This window comes from Coturnix japonica, chromosome 2 (genome assembly GCF_054131305.1).
Source record: "Coturnix japonica strain WE chromosome 2, WE-NBRP24, whole genome shotgun sequence".
Taxonomy (NCBI): Eukaryota; Metazoa; Chordata; class Aves; order Galliformes; family Phasianidae; genus Coturnix; species Coturnix japonica.
The window spans coordinates 20254161-20270955 of NC_140664.1; the positions used below are offsets into that span (position 1 = coordinate 20254161).

The 16795-nt window shown below is 42.3% G+C and overlaps 1 protein-coding gene across 1 annotated transcript in view; it reads right to left on the bottom strand.

Moving 5' to 3' along the window:
- The window catches only part of SDC2 (syndecan 2), a 52286-nt gene that overhangs the window by 2966 nt on the left and 32525 nt on the right, over positions 1–16795 (bottom strand). Inside the window, exons 2-4 of the mRNA XM_015855925.3 lie at positions 7545–7656; positions 1496–1629; positions 542–677 (exon numbers count right to left, since the gene is read on the bottom strand). Coding sequence (XP_015711411.1) covers positions 542–677; positions 1496–1629; positions 7545–7656 — 382 coding nt within the window. The remainder of the gene's footprint in view (positions 1–541; positions 678–1495; positions 1630–7544; positions 7657–16795) is intronic.

Here is a 16795-nt window from a genome sequence, read left to right on the forward strand (position 1 = left end):
TAGTAAGCACAGGTCTTACACCATGAAAAAAGAAAGAAGGAAAAGAAGAAAAAAATCACATGAATCACATGTAGAAAAGCTACTGGGGAAAAAATAAAAGGAGGCCAGCCTTTTCCTCCCTGGGTCATACACAGAAATGGGCCCTTTACATCCCTCTCCACCCACCCATCCCTGCTGTGAGCACCTCTGTTCTATCTGTACTAGACCACGCTGTGCTCCTAGGAGAGTGGGTGTGAAATACTCTTCTGCACTACAAGCATCAATCCAAGTTGCAACTCCTTTTCTGAGCTGTGGAAGCTCCAGCTACTCTGTAGGGAGTATTCAGTCTGTGGGTGTCAAATCAATTAGCAACAGCTTTTGGTATTAAAGAAATTGCCAGTCTCAGTCTCATCAAATCAACCACTGACTACTCCCCTCCAAACGTGTCAAGAACCCAACAAGAAAACACAGACGTTGAGTTTGTGCTATTTGATGTGAATGCCTTTTATATTCTTTGTTCCTTTTCTGGTGAGGTGGTGAACCCTTGGCAAACTACCCTTACCTGCCAGAACTTCTGTCCTCTGGAAGAGGTTTTCGGAATGCTTTTCAGTGAACACATCAGTGTCATCCCCTGGCTCATTGCTCTTTTTCTTGGAATCCACCTCGGGTCTTTCCTCTTTATCAATTTCTTCAGGTGACTGTGGCACAGAAAGAAAAACAGCCCTTACAGACAGGATCACCACAGAACTGCATTGTCACTGCCAGCCACGGGCAGCCACAGAACTGTGGCAGCCCCACAACTGTGGCAGCCCCACAGGCGTGCTTCATAATATTCTGTGGTCAAAAAGCATCCCATGACAGTCACAACACATGGGATGCTTTTTGAGAACAGAAAACTGTCCTAGATATTGAAAATGGAACTAATCCTCATTGTGATGGAATGAAAAATCACTGTCCGGAGTTTCAAGAGCTCCCCAAAATATATTTAGCAATCAGCTAGTAAACACTGCCTGTGTATAATAGGAATTACAGCCTCTGACCGGAATAACAATTCTGCAGTTAACACATCAAATATGCTATATTCAGAACACCGCTGAGGATAACTGAGCAAAACATCACCTGCAGTGACAGCAGAAAACACCAAAACGCTAAATGGAACCTACAAAGTATTCAAACTACAGCCAAACCAAACAAAACGTTCCTTTCAGAAAGGAGGACTTTTGAATAACTCTTTGAAAGACATAAAAGAAGGGTATGGCTCAGATTCAAACATACTATTAAAAATTGTTTTCTTCATTAAACAAAAAATACATGTTTTACATGTTTCTCTTCTTTCACAAGATGTCATTACACAGACTTTCTAACAGAAAACTGAACAGCTCTGTATCCATTTAAATTGTTGCAGTAATATTTAATAAAAAATGTCCAAATGCTTTTTGCAATTCATATATAAAATCAAGGCAACAATGAGGTGCAAAAGAACTATTTGGAACAGTGTTGCTCTCTACCTACGTACCTGTGTTTGTGCAGGCATCTTGGTCTGCATTTTCACTGTGGTGGTCTCAGCTCTAGACGCATCACTAGTTGTTGGTAACTTTGGAACTATTCTGGATGTTGTTGTCACTGTGCTGTCCTCATCTTCCTCAGCACCTGAAGGCAAAACAGACAACATTTCATTGACATTGTAATAAGTCTGGAAGAGTTTCACTTGTTGTTACAATGCTGAGGGTAGGGTGCTGGTATGGCCCACCCTTGGTAAATGGCCCAGAAAACAATGCCTGTTAAAATAGAAGTAAAATAGACTCTGGAGTGGAAGCCAGTACAACTGCCTCTGATGTGGCCCTGTAGTCCAGCAGCCACCTCCAACTCTCCCATGGCCACCACGGGGAGCAGCACCTTAGAGACACAGCAAGGACATATGGGTAGTGGTCCTGTGTGCCCAGATGAGGGGGCTTGCATGCTTCTGGGCCTGCAAGGGAGATGTGAGTGTGCACCCAAGTCTGCATGTGCATGTGGGATGCACTGGGATCAGCTGCAGAAGAGGCTTGGAAATCTGTAGCTGCACAGTATTGTTTTCAAGTGGCTGATGCTGTGGTTATCACTTGTATGGCTGATACTAACTCTTAGCGTATAGTTCAACGATTGCCAGTTAATTACGTGTTATAAATCAGTCAATACACCTCTCCAATGCCGATTTGACTTTTGCTATGTGAACTGCACAGATTTTCCCTGTGACAAACTGTTCCAATAACAACAAAAAAAATCACTTCTCTAGAGTAAACCCAATAGACTCTTAACTATAAAGAAAACACGTAGCTGCCATCTACAGAAATGCTGCTATTTTATACTTCAGTCACTAGGAATACACGTGTTTTTAAGCCTCGCATAATTCAAAATCCTTTTTCTTTTTAAATGCAGGCTAAGAGGACAAAAAAAATCCCTAAAGAAGACCTTACGTTTCATTTCCTCCATATTCAAAGCTCTGTTGGAGTATGAAGGCTCCTTTATAATAAGATAATGGATACGTCTAATAAATATCCTTTAGTGATACTGGGAGGCAGAAGAGACAGACAATAGACTAAATTATTGCAAGGTCTGAGAGATGAAAATAATAGATCTATCCGCTTCCCGGGAATCTCAATATGTGTTCTGCTCATTGCAGACACCGGTTGCCCAAATAACTATTGGGTAATACATCTAGAAAATGTTCTTAAAAGTAATCCCTAACAAATAGGAATATATCTTACAACAGAACAGTATGACTCAGTCATTCCAAACCGGCTTTTATCTTATTTTTCTAGAGAGAGAAAACAAGCTGAAAGATGAAGCACAAAAACAAGCTTTGAACTCGTGATCAAGAATTATATACATTTGGATTTGAAAGAAAGGCTGTTAACAAGGCAATAGCTATGACAACTCTTGTGTGATAGAAAGGTAAAACTGAAACAATTAAAAAAAAGCAGTGTATGAAAACTGCCGGCACAGAAATAATACTGGAGAACCATCCAGAGATATCGAAATTAAAATGCAACTGTTCCAGAAAGACCTCACAACATGAGCCAATTGTTTTCCAGAAATACTACTCAAAGATCAAAAGAAAAAAAAAACCCATCCTGCTGCAAAACACTGCTGAGGAAAGATACCCAACAGGAACATTTTCCTGTCTTTGCCTCAAGAGCTTTCTTTGAGAAATAAAGAGTTCTATAGATAGTTCAGCCTGCTTTACCTGTCAAAGTTTCTGCAAATTACACAAGACTTTCACAGTCAAGGAAATTAAAACTGATGATCAGATTAAAGATCTGATAAAGCAGACTTTGAGAGTATAAGAACTTCATTTTTTCCTCCCCTCTTTCTGTGAAATGGCAAATCTCATTTAATAAAAACCATTCCTCCAAATCTTTAAATGTCACCTTTGCTTCAGGCAATAGTTGTGATTTAGGTTTCTGGAACTGGTCAGCTTAGAGATGGCTCTGGGCATTAATTGCCTTAAGACACTACAAGTGGATACAGCCTTCTTACTGAGCGCATCACAAGAACTCTACAGTAATTAAATCCATACCCATGTCCAGAGCAAAGAATGGAGATCTCTCTACCATCACAATGTCTTTTATCCATTGCAATTTCTTCAGGACTCCCAACTGTTATCTGCACAGTGCTCACAATAGCTCTAGATTGTGGTGTGGAAATATATTATATAGCCCTCAGTGATGTGCCTACTATTAGCTGCCCCACAGATAACTGCAGCACAGATAGGTGCGCCTTCACACTCCTGCTGCTTGAGGAAACTTGCCAGCAAATCAAGACTGTCAGCTTATGTTACTGTACAAGCCCATGGTAGTTAGCACTCTTAATTTGCCAAGTAGCCAGTGATTAACTCTTCCTACCAGAGTCATTTCACGCTATCTTTTGGCATCATCTGTTTGCTGTTGGACAACTTCCTCTGGAAGTACTGCCACCAGAAAACAAGCCTGGCAAAAGGTGAGTATGCACAGACCCAGCATCTATCTCACACCTTCCATCTCTATCAACAGAGTGGCACATACCTGACCGAAACACTTGCAGCTGGCTTATCTCACTCCAGCTCACACAAAAAACTTCCAGCCCAACTCTTAATCAACACAGTGTTGTACAATCAGGGACGACACCATGACCATACTAACATTCTATGAGGGAACTGCAGATGAAATAAATGGAGGTTATGCATAAATATCCTGTCTCTGTTAACTCTCATAGGAGGAAGGAAAGGAAAATAATAAAATAGCGTCAGACTTGAAAGAATAAAAGGAAGAGTCTTAACTATACTGGAGTACAAGGTTGTGCCCAGCACAATAAAAGCATACTCATAAACAAGATATATCACAGTAGCTTTCTGTGCTAAAGGTCTTGGAGAAGCAGGCGGTCAGTGTTGCGAAGTATGTTCAAGGTATAGCAAGGGGATGGAAGAAGCCCTGGCTCCAATCCAACCCAAAAGGCACATGAAGTGGGAACTTGGGAAGTGGGGAAATGAATACCTGCAGCATCACTTGTACCCAGTGAGAATAAACACACTGGGAAACAGCATGCCACTCTCCTGGGATGCTGTCAGGGACAGTCACCTGGAGCAGGAGCACTGAGAATTACTGGGCAGGGAGAGAAGACCGGGGTTCAGTTAAGACCTTTCATGCCAGAGCTGAAAACAGAAGTGTTTACATTTCAAGTTGTGTCTAAGCAGAAAATCTTTTAAACTAATTAAAAAGCATCCAAAGGAGAGCAAGAAAGATGGTGAAGGGCCTACAGGGAAAGATGAATGAAACAGCAGCAGCTGTGGTCCCTGTGTTTGTGCAGCCCAGAGCAGAGGAGCTGATGGAGGCCTGATGGCGGCTGCAGCTCCTGACTGGGAGCTGAGGGGCAGCGCTGAGCTCTGCTCTGTGTGGCAGCGACAGGGCCCGAGGGAACGGCATGGAGTGAAGTCAGGGGAGGGGCTGGGGGTGAGGGACAGGGTCTGCACCAGAGGGTGGTGGGATGAAATGGGCTGCACAGGGCAGTGGGCACAGCCCCGAGTGCCGGAGTTCAGGGAGCGTTTGGACACAGCTCAGACAGTGGGTTGGAATTTGGAGTGGTCTTGCGTAGAGTGGGGAACTGGACTTGATTATCACTGTGCGTCCCTTCCAGTGTGGGATATTTTATGATTTTATGATGGAACAGTTGGGTAAATTAATATGAATGTACATAAAGAATAAAGAGGCTATGAAACTAAGCTAAAATGAAGGAAAAATGGGGGGAAAAAAGAAAAGCAGAAAACCATCACCTTTTTGGTCTCCTTAGAAAAAGCCCTCAGCCAATTTTCAGTTTGAAATGTGTCATGCTCACACTGACATTTGTCCACATTAATGCTGCCTGCAAACCTGCAAGGGCAGTAACAGTGGTGCTGACAATTTCTGTTTATCTCCATAGGACTGGTGGCAGCTAATAATTTTCATACCAAGGAAAGGAGTCAGCATGTTGTCATCTTGGATCTGTTTGCTTAGAGTAGAATTACATAGCAAGAAAACCACTCAAGTAGGAAGTCTCTTGCAGCTAGGAACATTACATCACTGAGTATCAAGTAGAGAGAGACACATTTAACACAGTATGAGGAAAATTCATCACTGCTACAACCAGAGGACACTTTGTACCTCGTGTAGGCTGTCAGGATGAGAAGGAGAAAAGGGGATGCTGACTTGCTTCCCTCTGGAGATTATTCTTTTCTGTAAGTGAATAAAACTAGGTTGTACGTTGCCCAGGAAAGTATTGAACTTAAGACTTCTTCCTTTGTTCAAAAGAATTAGATTCTTGTACTGTCATGTGAAATCTCTGGAGGGGCATCTAAACAGTCCCAGTCTATGAGACTCCTTTTTTTTTAATTTACTTTCTCTTAGGTAAGAGGTGGTGATTGCCAAAGGCTGAATGAGGTACTTGCATTTCTTGGTGAGTTATACACTCCGTCTTCTATCCATGACTCAAGGCTCAATGCAGGAAAAGGCAAAAGACAAAGATACTGCTGTGGGTGAGGTCTAGTGGTACATTCTGTCCTTTGGGCTCCACTTGGCAGCATTGAGATGGGTTAAGGAAGTCTGAAGCCTGTTCTTGTATAACTCATCTTCAAAAGAAGGACTGTGTTTTGAATCATCCATGTTAGAAACTGCTCAAATGCCACAGAGGGGTGAAGAAAAAAGAAAATAGACCATTATCCATACGACAGTTCACGGTCAACCTAACTCCTTTTTTGAGGCTTACAAAATAACCAGCACCCAAAGACACAATAAAACGAGATGCTGACTGAGAGTGCAATTTTCTCAGAGATCAGAATTTTATTTAGATGGTCCTTGGAACTGTGAGAAACCATTGAATACATTCTTTTTTTCTTTTTTCTTTTTTTTTCTTTTTTTTTTCTCCTCTCAAATTATATCTGAAATTTTCTATCAGAGTAGTCTGCACAGGTAGTTCTGTTTTAGCCTCTGATCACAGTGGAACAACAAATCCATCCCATGACAGGCTTAAAAAAAGCCCCACATGTTATCACCCAGATGCCAGTGGCCAATAGGCCTGAATTTGTCTGAAAGAAAAAAAAACCAACAAACCCTCTGATGACATCATTGTAACGTATCTTTGAACCTCCAAAGAACAGGCAAAACAAAAATCTACCTGAGAAAGCTGTGGGTTACAACAGTAACAAAGACAAGCTGCTACAAAAGAAGAGCTCAACCTTTCAGAATTCACAGAGGTATGTATAAACATCACAAGACAGATTACAAGACGAGCAACAACAAACAAAGAAATGACACTGGGTAAATAATGGAGTCTTCCACAACAGCTCAGCAAATACTGACAGCAATAAGGAAACGCCTCTTTCAGAACAGACACACAATCCCGCACTTAGATTTTACTGTTTGGAGTCTCCCAGTTAGTCTAAAAGACATTCCACAATGAGGGCTTTCTAAGAGAAATGATTAATGAGGCTTCCCTGTCAGTTTCTTGAAAAATGACGAGCTTGCTACACGCATCTAATGAGTGTTTAAGTCTGAGAATTCAGTATGTTATGTTTATGAATTTATTTAGCTTCTATGCGGATGTAATTACCTCAGAGAAAACTGTCATGTATTTGGCAGTTTCCAGACTTCTAAATTTAAAAGAAAAACAACAACAAAAATAAATGGACGTTACGTTTACATGAACCTGAAAGAATATGAGAGAAAATGAGATTACCGCTGCTATGATTTCACACAGACTGCTAAATTAGCATCATGCCAAAGGAGAAGTAAAGCTTTCTCTAATCCTAACTTCTAAACTCCAGAGAGATCTACAAAAAAAGAGAGAGCAAAGAGAAAATAAAACAGAGTGGGGAGAAGTGAAATGATGCAACTAAGGAGTAAGAGCAGAAGGTTAATATTTAAAACCCAGGCCTCAGGGGTGCTCAGTGCTCTGTAAATAGAGTGCTGATCATACTCACTGAAAGCACCATCTCTTGCTCACAAAGGAAAACTGCACAGCTTTCCACAAGTGGCTTCTTACACACTGTAAAATTAAATTGTGACATGTTGTCTCACCTGAACCCGACCCAGAAGAATAATCATCATCATCGATGGGATAGACGCCTGATGCCTCTTCAACAGAGCTGTTGTCCAGGTATAAATCTTTATCAGAGGTCAAATCTGCTCTCTGGAAAACAGATAAGAGGGAATGGTTAGAAAGATAACAGTTCCTCAGCACAGCTGACTCTTAATCTTCTCTCTTATGTCCAAAGTTGATGTTGGTGTACTAAACAGTTTATGCAACACGTTTGTTGAAGATGTTAAAAAAAATATATATGTAAATAATGTAGCATAAAAAAATATTTAAGGCTGCCCAATGAAAATCAAGAAACCACTCAGTCTGTGGGAATTGAGTCTCCTTCAGCTCACACTTCATCTCATTAAATGCATGAATGAATAAACAGGATTTGCAATATACTCTCAAGAACTTCTGTAAAAAGAAAGAAGCAAATCCCAGGATTGAAACCCTCCATCAGGACCTCAAATATACAAATGCCAGGGCTGTCATCTGAAGTCAGTCATTTGATCTCCAATGGAAAGCAATAAGAGCACATATCAGAAAACGCCTCTGATACACACTGAGCCAAACTTCACTGAACTCTTTACAAGGTAAAACGAACAGCTGGGACAACAAAATACAAATGTGTGAAGGACAGCACCGGTGACTAAGGATTATTACATATTTCCATCTGGATCCAGCAGCAAGTCTACTAAATTCAGGTCAGGCAAAGTACCCCCTTTATAAACTAATGCCTCTCTCCTAAAACTCAACTGTTGCTTCAACAAGCTATAAAATTGGATTCTTCTGACTTGTATCACATGCCTACAGATTATTTCCCCACAAAAGAGAAATTCTGATAACATGAGCTGATAATAGAACAAGGTATCAGTAATTGCTGTAGACAGACAATTCAAGTTTTGAAAGATTAGAAATTGTCTTCCTCCACAGCAGCATGTGTTTTCTCAATAGAGCATAAAATAGCCTACAGGTTCCATTTCTTTTGGATTACTAAGAAGATACCCTACGCTGTGATTGCTATTAATTTTACCATAATTTCTGTGAATACTGGTTTGCTACAACTCGTTGCAAAAAGGAGAAATGTTACAGTTGCAAACAGAGGTGCTGTGAGGGCACAGGTTGCCAATAGGCTGTGGGGTCTCCTCCTTGGGGATGTCAAAAAGCCGCCTAAACCTCCTGCTCTGGGTGTCCCTGCTGGAGCAGGGGTGGGCCTGAGGGCCCTGCCAGCCTCAGCCATCATGAGGTTTGGGAATTCTTTGAGTTTTTTGACTTAAAACAGTTTTTAAGCCAGGTTTACAGAAGGCTGCCTCTCCATTGCTGCTTCCAGTTCACACGGTCTGCCTGAAACCGGCTGCAGTCCAAAGCAGAAATTTAAGATGATGTTTGGTCACCATCAATTGACTTAATTCCTTTAAAAGATGTCTCCAAAGGAAGCCTTACAGTGCCTTGGTGGGTGTGAAGGTGGTATTGTAATTAAGACTCAGCCGAGTCTGTTTGCGTATGGGAAAACAACTCCCTGCAGCAGGACAAATATCCTGCCATTGATCACACTGTGACAATGGAACAAGCCACTTTGCCCCACTTTACTTGCAGCCACAACCACGGTAAAAACAGCTCAAACCTCAACATCAGGCAGGAAAAATAAAACAACAACAGTAAAACATTTAAAAAGGAAACGCAGGTGGCTGCCTATGAGTATAGAAAAGGCACACAATATTCAAAAGGTATAACGGGTAATTAGTATCACCAACACCAAGCTGTGAAATATATATATGTGTGTATATATATAATCTACCTGAGGAAATCTCATAGCAGTGGAAATCACCAATAGAATTTGAGGACAGCTGAGAAACAGCTTGAGATGGCACATGCTAATGAATGAAAATAAGCCTGCATGCAAACAGAAGCATCCCAAATCCATGCCTAGAATTTTTACCGTTGAATAAAATCTTACCCATCACTTTATTTTCCCAGGCCATCTCCCAGTTCTTTCCATTTGAGAAGCAAACTTAGCAGATTTCAACAAGCAACCAACCTGCCCTCCCCCATACAAACCCACCTCCGCCAAAACAAACAACCCCGCTTTGTTGCCCTGTCCAGCCTCAGAGGAGTCAGCACAGCCTGTAAACATCCCTGACAAGTCCTCCCAAAGTCTCTGTTTCCGCAGGACAACAGAGCAGCTAACCCAACCCAGCCCCAGCTTGGAGTGCCTAGCCAGCCAGGCTCCCCACCGTCACATTCACTCCCTTTCTTAAATGAATTATGGCTTCTTGTCTGCCAAAAGCCATTATTTCTAGCTACACTGAGATGTCCTCAAGATTTAACGCAGCTGAAAACAGGATCAGAATTGGAAGACAAGCCTGGGTAGCTTTCAGCAGCAATTTTAGCATTCGTTGTGTTTTATCCTGGGGATGCAAAGGATACACAGTATGAAACACTATTTAATATCTATTAATGTGGATGGCATGACTCTATCAGAATGAGAAAAAAATTCCCCACAGACTCTTACAGATTTAGTATGCTATTTACTATATGGAGAAATATAAGAACTTGAAGCATGTTGAGATCAGACATCAAACTCCATCTGAAGAAGAAGCTGCACAGCTTCTCTGATCAGAAAGTCCACTGCTGAAGGCTTAGGAGCCTCAGAACACAAGCTCTTTCTTAAAGCAGAGAAATGAAGAAGTGCTCCTTGGCTGAAAAATCCCCAGGCATGAGCATAGGCAAATGCACTGCACGCCCATACAGCCTCCTTGCAAGCTGGCGAGTAGAGCCAGAACAGGAGCATCCCTCGCTATACCCACAGCTTGCATCTCATCTCTTTTCCCAGTTGCTCAGAAGAACATGAGTCCATTTGGAATAGAAATTACCTTAAGGAAAAAAACATAGAGAAAAGGAAAGCCGAACAGTTAACATTTTGCACAGCCATTTAAAATAAGTCTGGAAGGGTTAATCTGAGAAATGGAAATACAAGAATCCTTCACAGTGCTTAAGAGAGCATCAAGGACTGAGGCTACACTTGGTAATTTTATGCTAAATAAAAAATAGATTTAATATTTTCTCAACAAATGGGGTTTTTTTGCTGGTCAGCTGGGAACCAACAGGGGTTCATGGACTACTTCCAGGATGTCCATAAATGGCAAGTTGGAAAAAGAGGTCTGCTGTCAGTATGCCTGGACAGACCTTTCTCTGTCCTGGCACTTCAATACATTTAGAAGGAAAAAAATGAAGACGTTTGCAAATTCTAATTCCGTAAATCTTTTCTAAGCTACTCTGAAGGCCAAATATTTAAGAGACTATTTCCCATGTCTAACGAATGAATTGATGGCTCCCATGTCACTTTTATGTAACAGCATTAGTTTCAGTTCTACTAAAACGGCAGGAGCACCAGGCAAGGATGTCTCTGTTATCAGTCCTTTAATCTGGCCCCGAAGCACAAAAACTGCTCATTACCTCTTGACAGAGATTGCATTCTCTTCCATCATTGTTATCCCACTTACATTTTTATTCCAAGAATAAAATGCTGCAAAACCCTGTGACCTGAATACTTCACATAGTACATGCCAATGATCACCGCTTCCTGTCTGGTTATTGACTATACTGGCACAAATCTAAATCTCATGGCTGTAGTGTAGATTAATGCTCATTAAGTACTAGATAAAAGACACTCCCATACCAGTCTATATTAAATCTGAAATCTCAATGTCTTTACTTTACTAAAGCTTACATTTTTAATGGTTTTTAACTTAAAATTTGTACCATCCTGAGCATACTTTTATATATATATATATAACAAAACCGGTGTGATGAGCAATGGAGAAGGAAGAGGAGGAAGTCATGTCTACCACGCATGCCGTGGCTGCTTGAAACTCCATCGGAACAGCAATGAGCAACTGACATATGGAAGGAAACATTTTATTACTTACAGATGCACTCAAATTTATTTCTTTGCCTTTTTTGGTATATCTATGGGATAATGAATTTGAGGTTTGCAGCAGGGTTATTAATGGTACATTGCCTCCCTTTTTCCCCAGATGGAAATCTTTTAGATCTAACCTGTTTAGTATGCGCAGAATGAGGCTCATATTTTAGAAGTGATGTTATATCACAAACCTTCAAGCCAGAAGGCTCTAAAAAATTTGCAAGCATTGCAGCTGTTGATCAATTGGAGATCTCATATGTAAAAAGGAGAGGGAAAACAGATTTTCCTCTTCTATTAAGAGATCATGCTGTTCAATTAATGCAGGTAAAAAAGAAAAAGCATGTTCAGCTGGTGATTGTGAGTTCATCAAAGTGACAAATTGTCCATAATACTGCATTTTTTTGAAAGCCACATATCTGAATATATTCATTTATAGCCCAAGGGCCCTTGCACAGACGCTAGTAAAAGAGTGGAGAAAAAGGCAGTTGCATGAAGAAGAAACTATTTCCTTGAAAGCTTCTTGCAGAAGAGACTGTGAACTGTGCCCTGACAGGAGGCAGACCTAGCAGACCTCAGCCATAAAGGCAGCAGGCATCTTACTAATGCTGTTTGCCATTTCTCTGTCTTCTCCCATCACACCAGAAGTCTGGTGAGAATGTCCTCTTAGGAGTTTGTTAACTTGATCCAGGAATAAGAATCATGATTGCCCAGAGAAGTTGTGGGTGCCCCATCCCTGTAGGGGCTCATAGCCAGGTTGGGTGAGACCCTGGGTAGCCAGAGCTGGTGGGGGGCAGCACTGCACACCACAGGGTGTTAGAACTGGGTGGTCTTTAAGGTCCATTCCAATCCAAGCCATTCCATGATTCTTTGCTCCCATTTTAAACAAGAAACACTAGTTCTTTCCAGAGAGTCACGCTATCCAGCTGCCGTGCTTCTCTTGCTGTTTTCTATCATATTCCCATACACAACCTCCAGGATGAGTTGCTGCTGGATTGACAGCACTCACTCACCTCCGGCAGCTCCACACACCCCACCTGCACCCCACTGCACACACCTGCTTTTGAGGGAGGAATGTATGTTATCAGATATAACTTTCCAGGCCTGTTTTCCAATAATTGTCTTACTGCTGATGCCATTTTCCCCCATTCAATGATCAGTCCTGCAGCTGGGCACGGAAGAAAAGTGAAGGAAAGAAGTACTCTCTATTACTCTCAAGGTAGTCCCTATTATTTCCTTTCAAAGTCACGGTAGCTATTTTTAAGGACTTACAGGCTGAGCTCTTCCCAGCAAAACCCAACTCTAATAGGACCTGAGGTGGAAGAAGCAGGGAGTGGGAGGGGGTTGGTTTGCTGGTGAGCTGCTGTGGCATTTTTTTCAGCAAAAGGCTGCTAATGACTAGCAATGTCATTTACACACAGCATCCTGAGGATCCCCCACTTCCTTCTTTGCAGAAACTGTGTTGCCCACACACAGTGTGGGTGTTAGCGGGGTGGGTGCCGGCCACAGGAAAGCTGCCCCACACAACAGTTGGGGTAATTGCAATCACAGCAAAGATATTCTTCCCATAACAACAGGCACCAGATTGAATTTAGCTTGTTTCAGAGCCAGCATTTTGTAGGGATTCTATCATCTGCTTTGCTCATTTCCTCGGAATGTTTCTGACACAAGGACCATCTCCTACCATTACTTTGGATCTGCATGAAACCCAGAGTGCCACCTCCCAGTGCCACTCCTCCTGCTGTCCCCATACACAATTTGAAAACCAGCCTGGCAGTGGGAACCACCCTCACAGCATTTCTTAGGCCCTCCTCCACCTCTGGTTTTTGGCCTATTAAACAACCAGGCTGTATTTCAGTGACTCATTTCATTAGGGTTCATTTCCTAAGGTAATTTTTAAAAGCAAAGAAGACGTTCGCTGCCCTTCCTCAGGTAGGGGTGAAACAGCACGTCAGCTTTGTGCAAACATCCCTGCTGACACTAACGGGGTGCTTGCCCGCGGCCTAGTGCGGCCTGGTGCGGGCAGAGCTGCCCTGGCGCCGGCAGCACACGCCAGAAAGATTCTTCACGCTGCCTGCACCCTGTGTGCAAGAACTCCCTGATGCTGCACAAAACTATAGCTTGAGGCTTCCAGCTTCTCCCGATGGAGGAAGAAAGGGTCTGGCCGTTTGTGGCTGCTGAGGAAAAGCACTAAGCCCAAAATAAACCTGAGTAGTGAATAGAGCTTCTGCTCCCACAAGTGTTCAGCAACAGAGGAGTCCACCAAAGAGCTGATTTACAGATTGCCTAACGTCGGAGCCAACAGTCAAAATATGCATGCTTTTAGGATGCACGCAGTCTGTTTTGGTAATTAGTCTGGCATAACAGAGGCATATTTGACAGCGACAGAATTAATCAACTCTTGTTCAAGTCAGGCATTTCAGCAGCCGCACGGCTCACATTGAAGCAAACCACCTCACAGCCATGGTGCCTGAAGGGAAACACTCAAAGGCAAAGAGCACCCCAGGGCAAAGGAGACGTGAAGAACCCACAGCCCCCGCAGCCGCTCCTCACTGGTGGCCATATACCAAAACAGTGGCTGTGCTGCAGTCAACAGACCACAGCTCACACTCTAACAAATTCACAGAAACTTGTGTGCCTGTTTGCTAACAACCAGCCATGCTTCAGATGTATTCCCCGATGTGCAATTGCATGCTGTATGGCACACCATGTGATAAAAGAACTTAAAATGATAACAGAGGAACTTATTCAAGCTTGACTGGAAATGGTTTTCCTCACACCGTAAAGGCTCACAGGTCGGGCCTTTGGCTTGCTCACAGCATTGGAGCTGAGGCCTGTCCTGCCTTCAGGAAAACATAAATGCCCTCTAATGTTTTGGCCCAACTAAGGTAAATTCCAATGGAAAAAGCTTCCCTCTTTCCACTTCCTCTCACAGCATCTGATTTCCAGCTGTGCATCATTTATTTACTAAGTGCACACAGAGATAAAACTTCAGGTCTGTTAATCCAGTCCCTTGTCTATAATCTGCAGTGCTTGGGGTGGGACAGGGAGGCTGTGAGTGCTGGAGGAAGGCAATAAGGACTGCAGGAGCAGGAAGAGCATTCCACTCTTATACATCTGGGACAAGGGACTTATCAGACAACTTGCTCCACACTTTCCAGCTATGACAGATACTTAGAAAATAAATAACAGAGGGAATCTCAGTTATCTAACATCCCCCTCAAGGCCATCCAGCTAGGCTTTAGCCCACAGGAAGTTGTACTAAAGGACTGCTATCTGAGCAAGGTCATACGTGGGTCTGCCCCTACAAAATACAACTTCATCATCTACCCTGCAGAAGATACTACTTCTTCATTCAGTCACACAGAATCTTCTGAAACAGATCTCTGAACCTCTGTCAATACTATACCCCAGTGAAGAACAGAGTAGTCTTTTCAGAAGCTGTCCCATTGCCTCAACTCAAAACTCAGCATGTAAAATTACCTAGATTACAGGATATGAAACTGCAGCTTTTCATTTTCTTTCTACAGAGATAAAAGTTCCACTGTTTGACAGCAATTAATGCCAGAAGCCCACACTGCTGAAGTGACAAGCCCTGTTATTCTCCCGCAGACCCACAGCTGGGAGCTGTGTGGTCAGCCCTCCTCCACACTGGCAAAAGGTTTGGATTCAGAGGGTCCTTTGGTCTCACAGCCATGTGAATTTACTCCAGACCAGAAGAGGCTGCTTAGAAATGATAGAGCAGTAAAAGGGAACCTGATACAAAAAGCCAAACAAACAGCACTGCCATGCTGTTTTCATGTAGCCCCTGATTTGACCTCATTTCACATTCCCTGACTTCACACTAACAAACCTATCTGTGAAACCCAGAATCAAACACTGCAATTCAGTAATCTCCTTTACCTAGGAAACCTCAAGATAAAGCAATTCTAGTTTCCCACATAAAAGCAAAAAGTTTAACACCAAAGTTTCTCTGGGAATCCCAAAATTAGAAGATTCAAAGCCCTTGCAGCTTTCATGCCAAGCCATCAATTACTGCAAAGAGCGGTTTATTCCTTGCCTTTGACATAGGTGTGGTATAGCAGGGAAACTATTTGAGATGGGCTGCGGCTCAATCAGCTTCCAAAGTGCTACTCCAGACTGAAATACGAAGACAACATGCAGGCGAAATGGCAGCAGAAGCCAGCAACATGCATCGCGGATTGATTTATCTCAATTAGCATAGCAATTTTCTGCACGTTTTGCAAAAAGTGCTGATCAGTTTCACCAAAAATAGGATCAAAAACACCATGCAAATTGTTGTCACGGCTCAAAACACTCATCAGTTTCCTAAGGACACATCCGCCTGTCTGTAGATAGGTTAAATTTAAGGCACAGCCGTGACCAAGAAGTTAATGTGCTCCTTTGAAACTACTGAATGAAGAGGTTAGTGTGACTCTGAATCACCCATCATCAGCCTGACACCAATAATGGGAGATGCAAGTAACTTTTGCTGTCCAGGCCATAACTACACATACCTGGTCCCAGTCAGTGTTTTTGATGCACACTGACTTTTCAACACACGCTCCACCTCTGCTTTTATATGTTACTGATCCTTTTTCCTAATCAATCAGAAGAACTAACACTTACATTTTCCTCCCTCCTCTTGAGAATGCGGATGAATGATTAAAGCTGCCAGGGCAACCTCCTTGGCATGCATGCCAATAACTTCCCACCTAATAGCCTTTCCTTTGCCTCACTGCCCCAGCCCACTGGTGATTACTGCAATCCCTTGAAGTGGTCAAATTGCAGGGCAGCCCCCATGGAAACCTATTTGGAACTGTTCAAGCTCATACCAAAGAATGATGTTTTTAATACAGATTGTTCTTTTTAAAGCCCTACAAAAGCAGCTGTAATCAGTCGTAGTGGGAGCAGTGCAAACCTCCACCAGTTTCAAAAGCCCCATATTGATTTCTTTCCAGTACATGGATTCTAACAAAATAACCTCATGTGAGGAGTTCACAATCAACTAGCAAGGAATCACTTAAATTAAGATACTGTTGCCATTAGTAGCAATGATTTGCAGTAAGCTATCTCAATCAATTAAATTCCAACAGAATGAATATATAAAAATAAATAAACTAAAAACAAGCATTACCTTTTATATTACTTTGGGTACTCACAAACAGTTTCCACTGAAAAACAGTACTGCCTAGTGATATAAAATGTAAACTGAACTGCAGTTAATGTGAACTTTGTGTTGCCCTGCAGTACACACTGCGTACACTGACTTTTTCCCTGAGCCCATAGGAATGAACACCGCTGCATTCATTCAAGTGACTGCTTCTA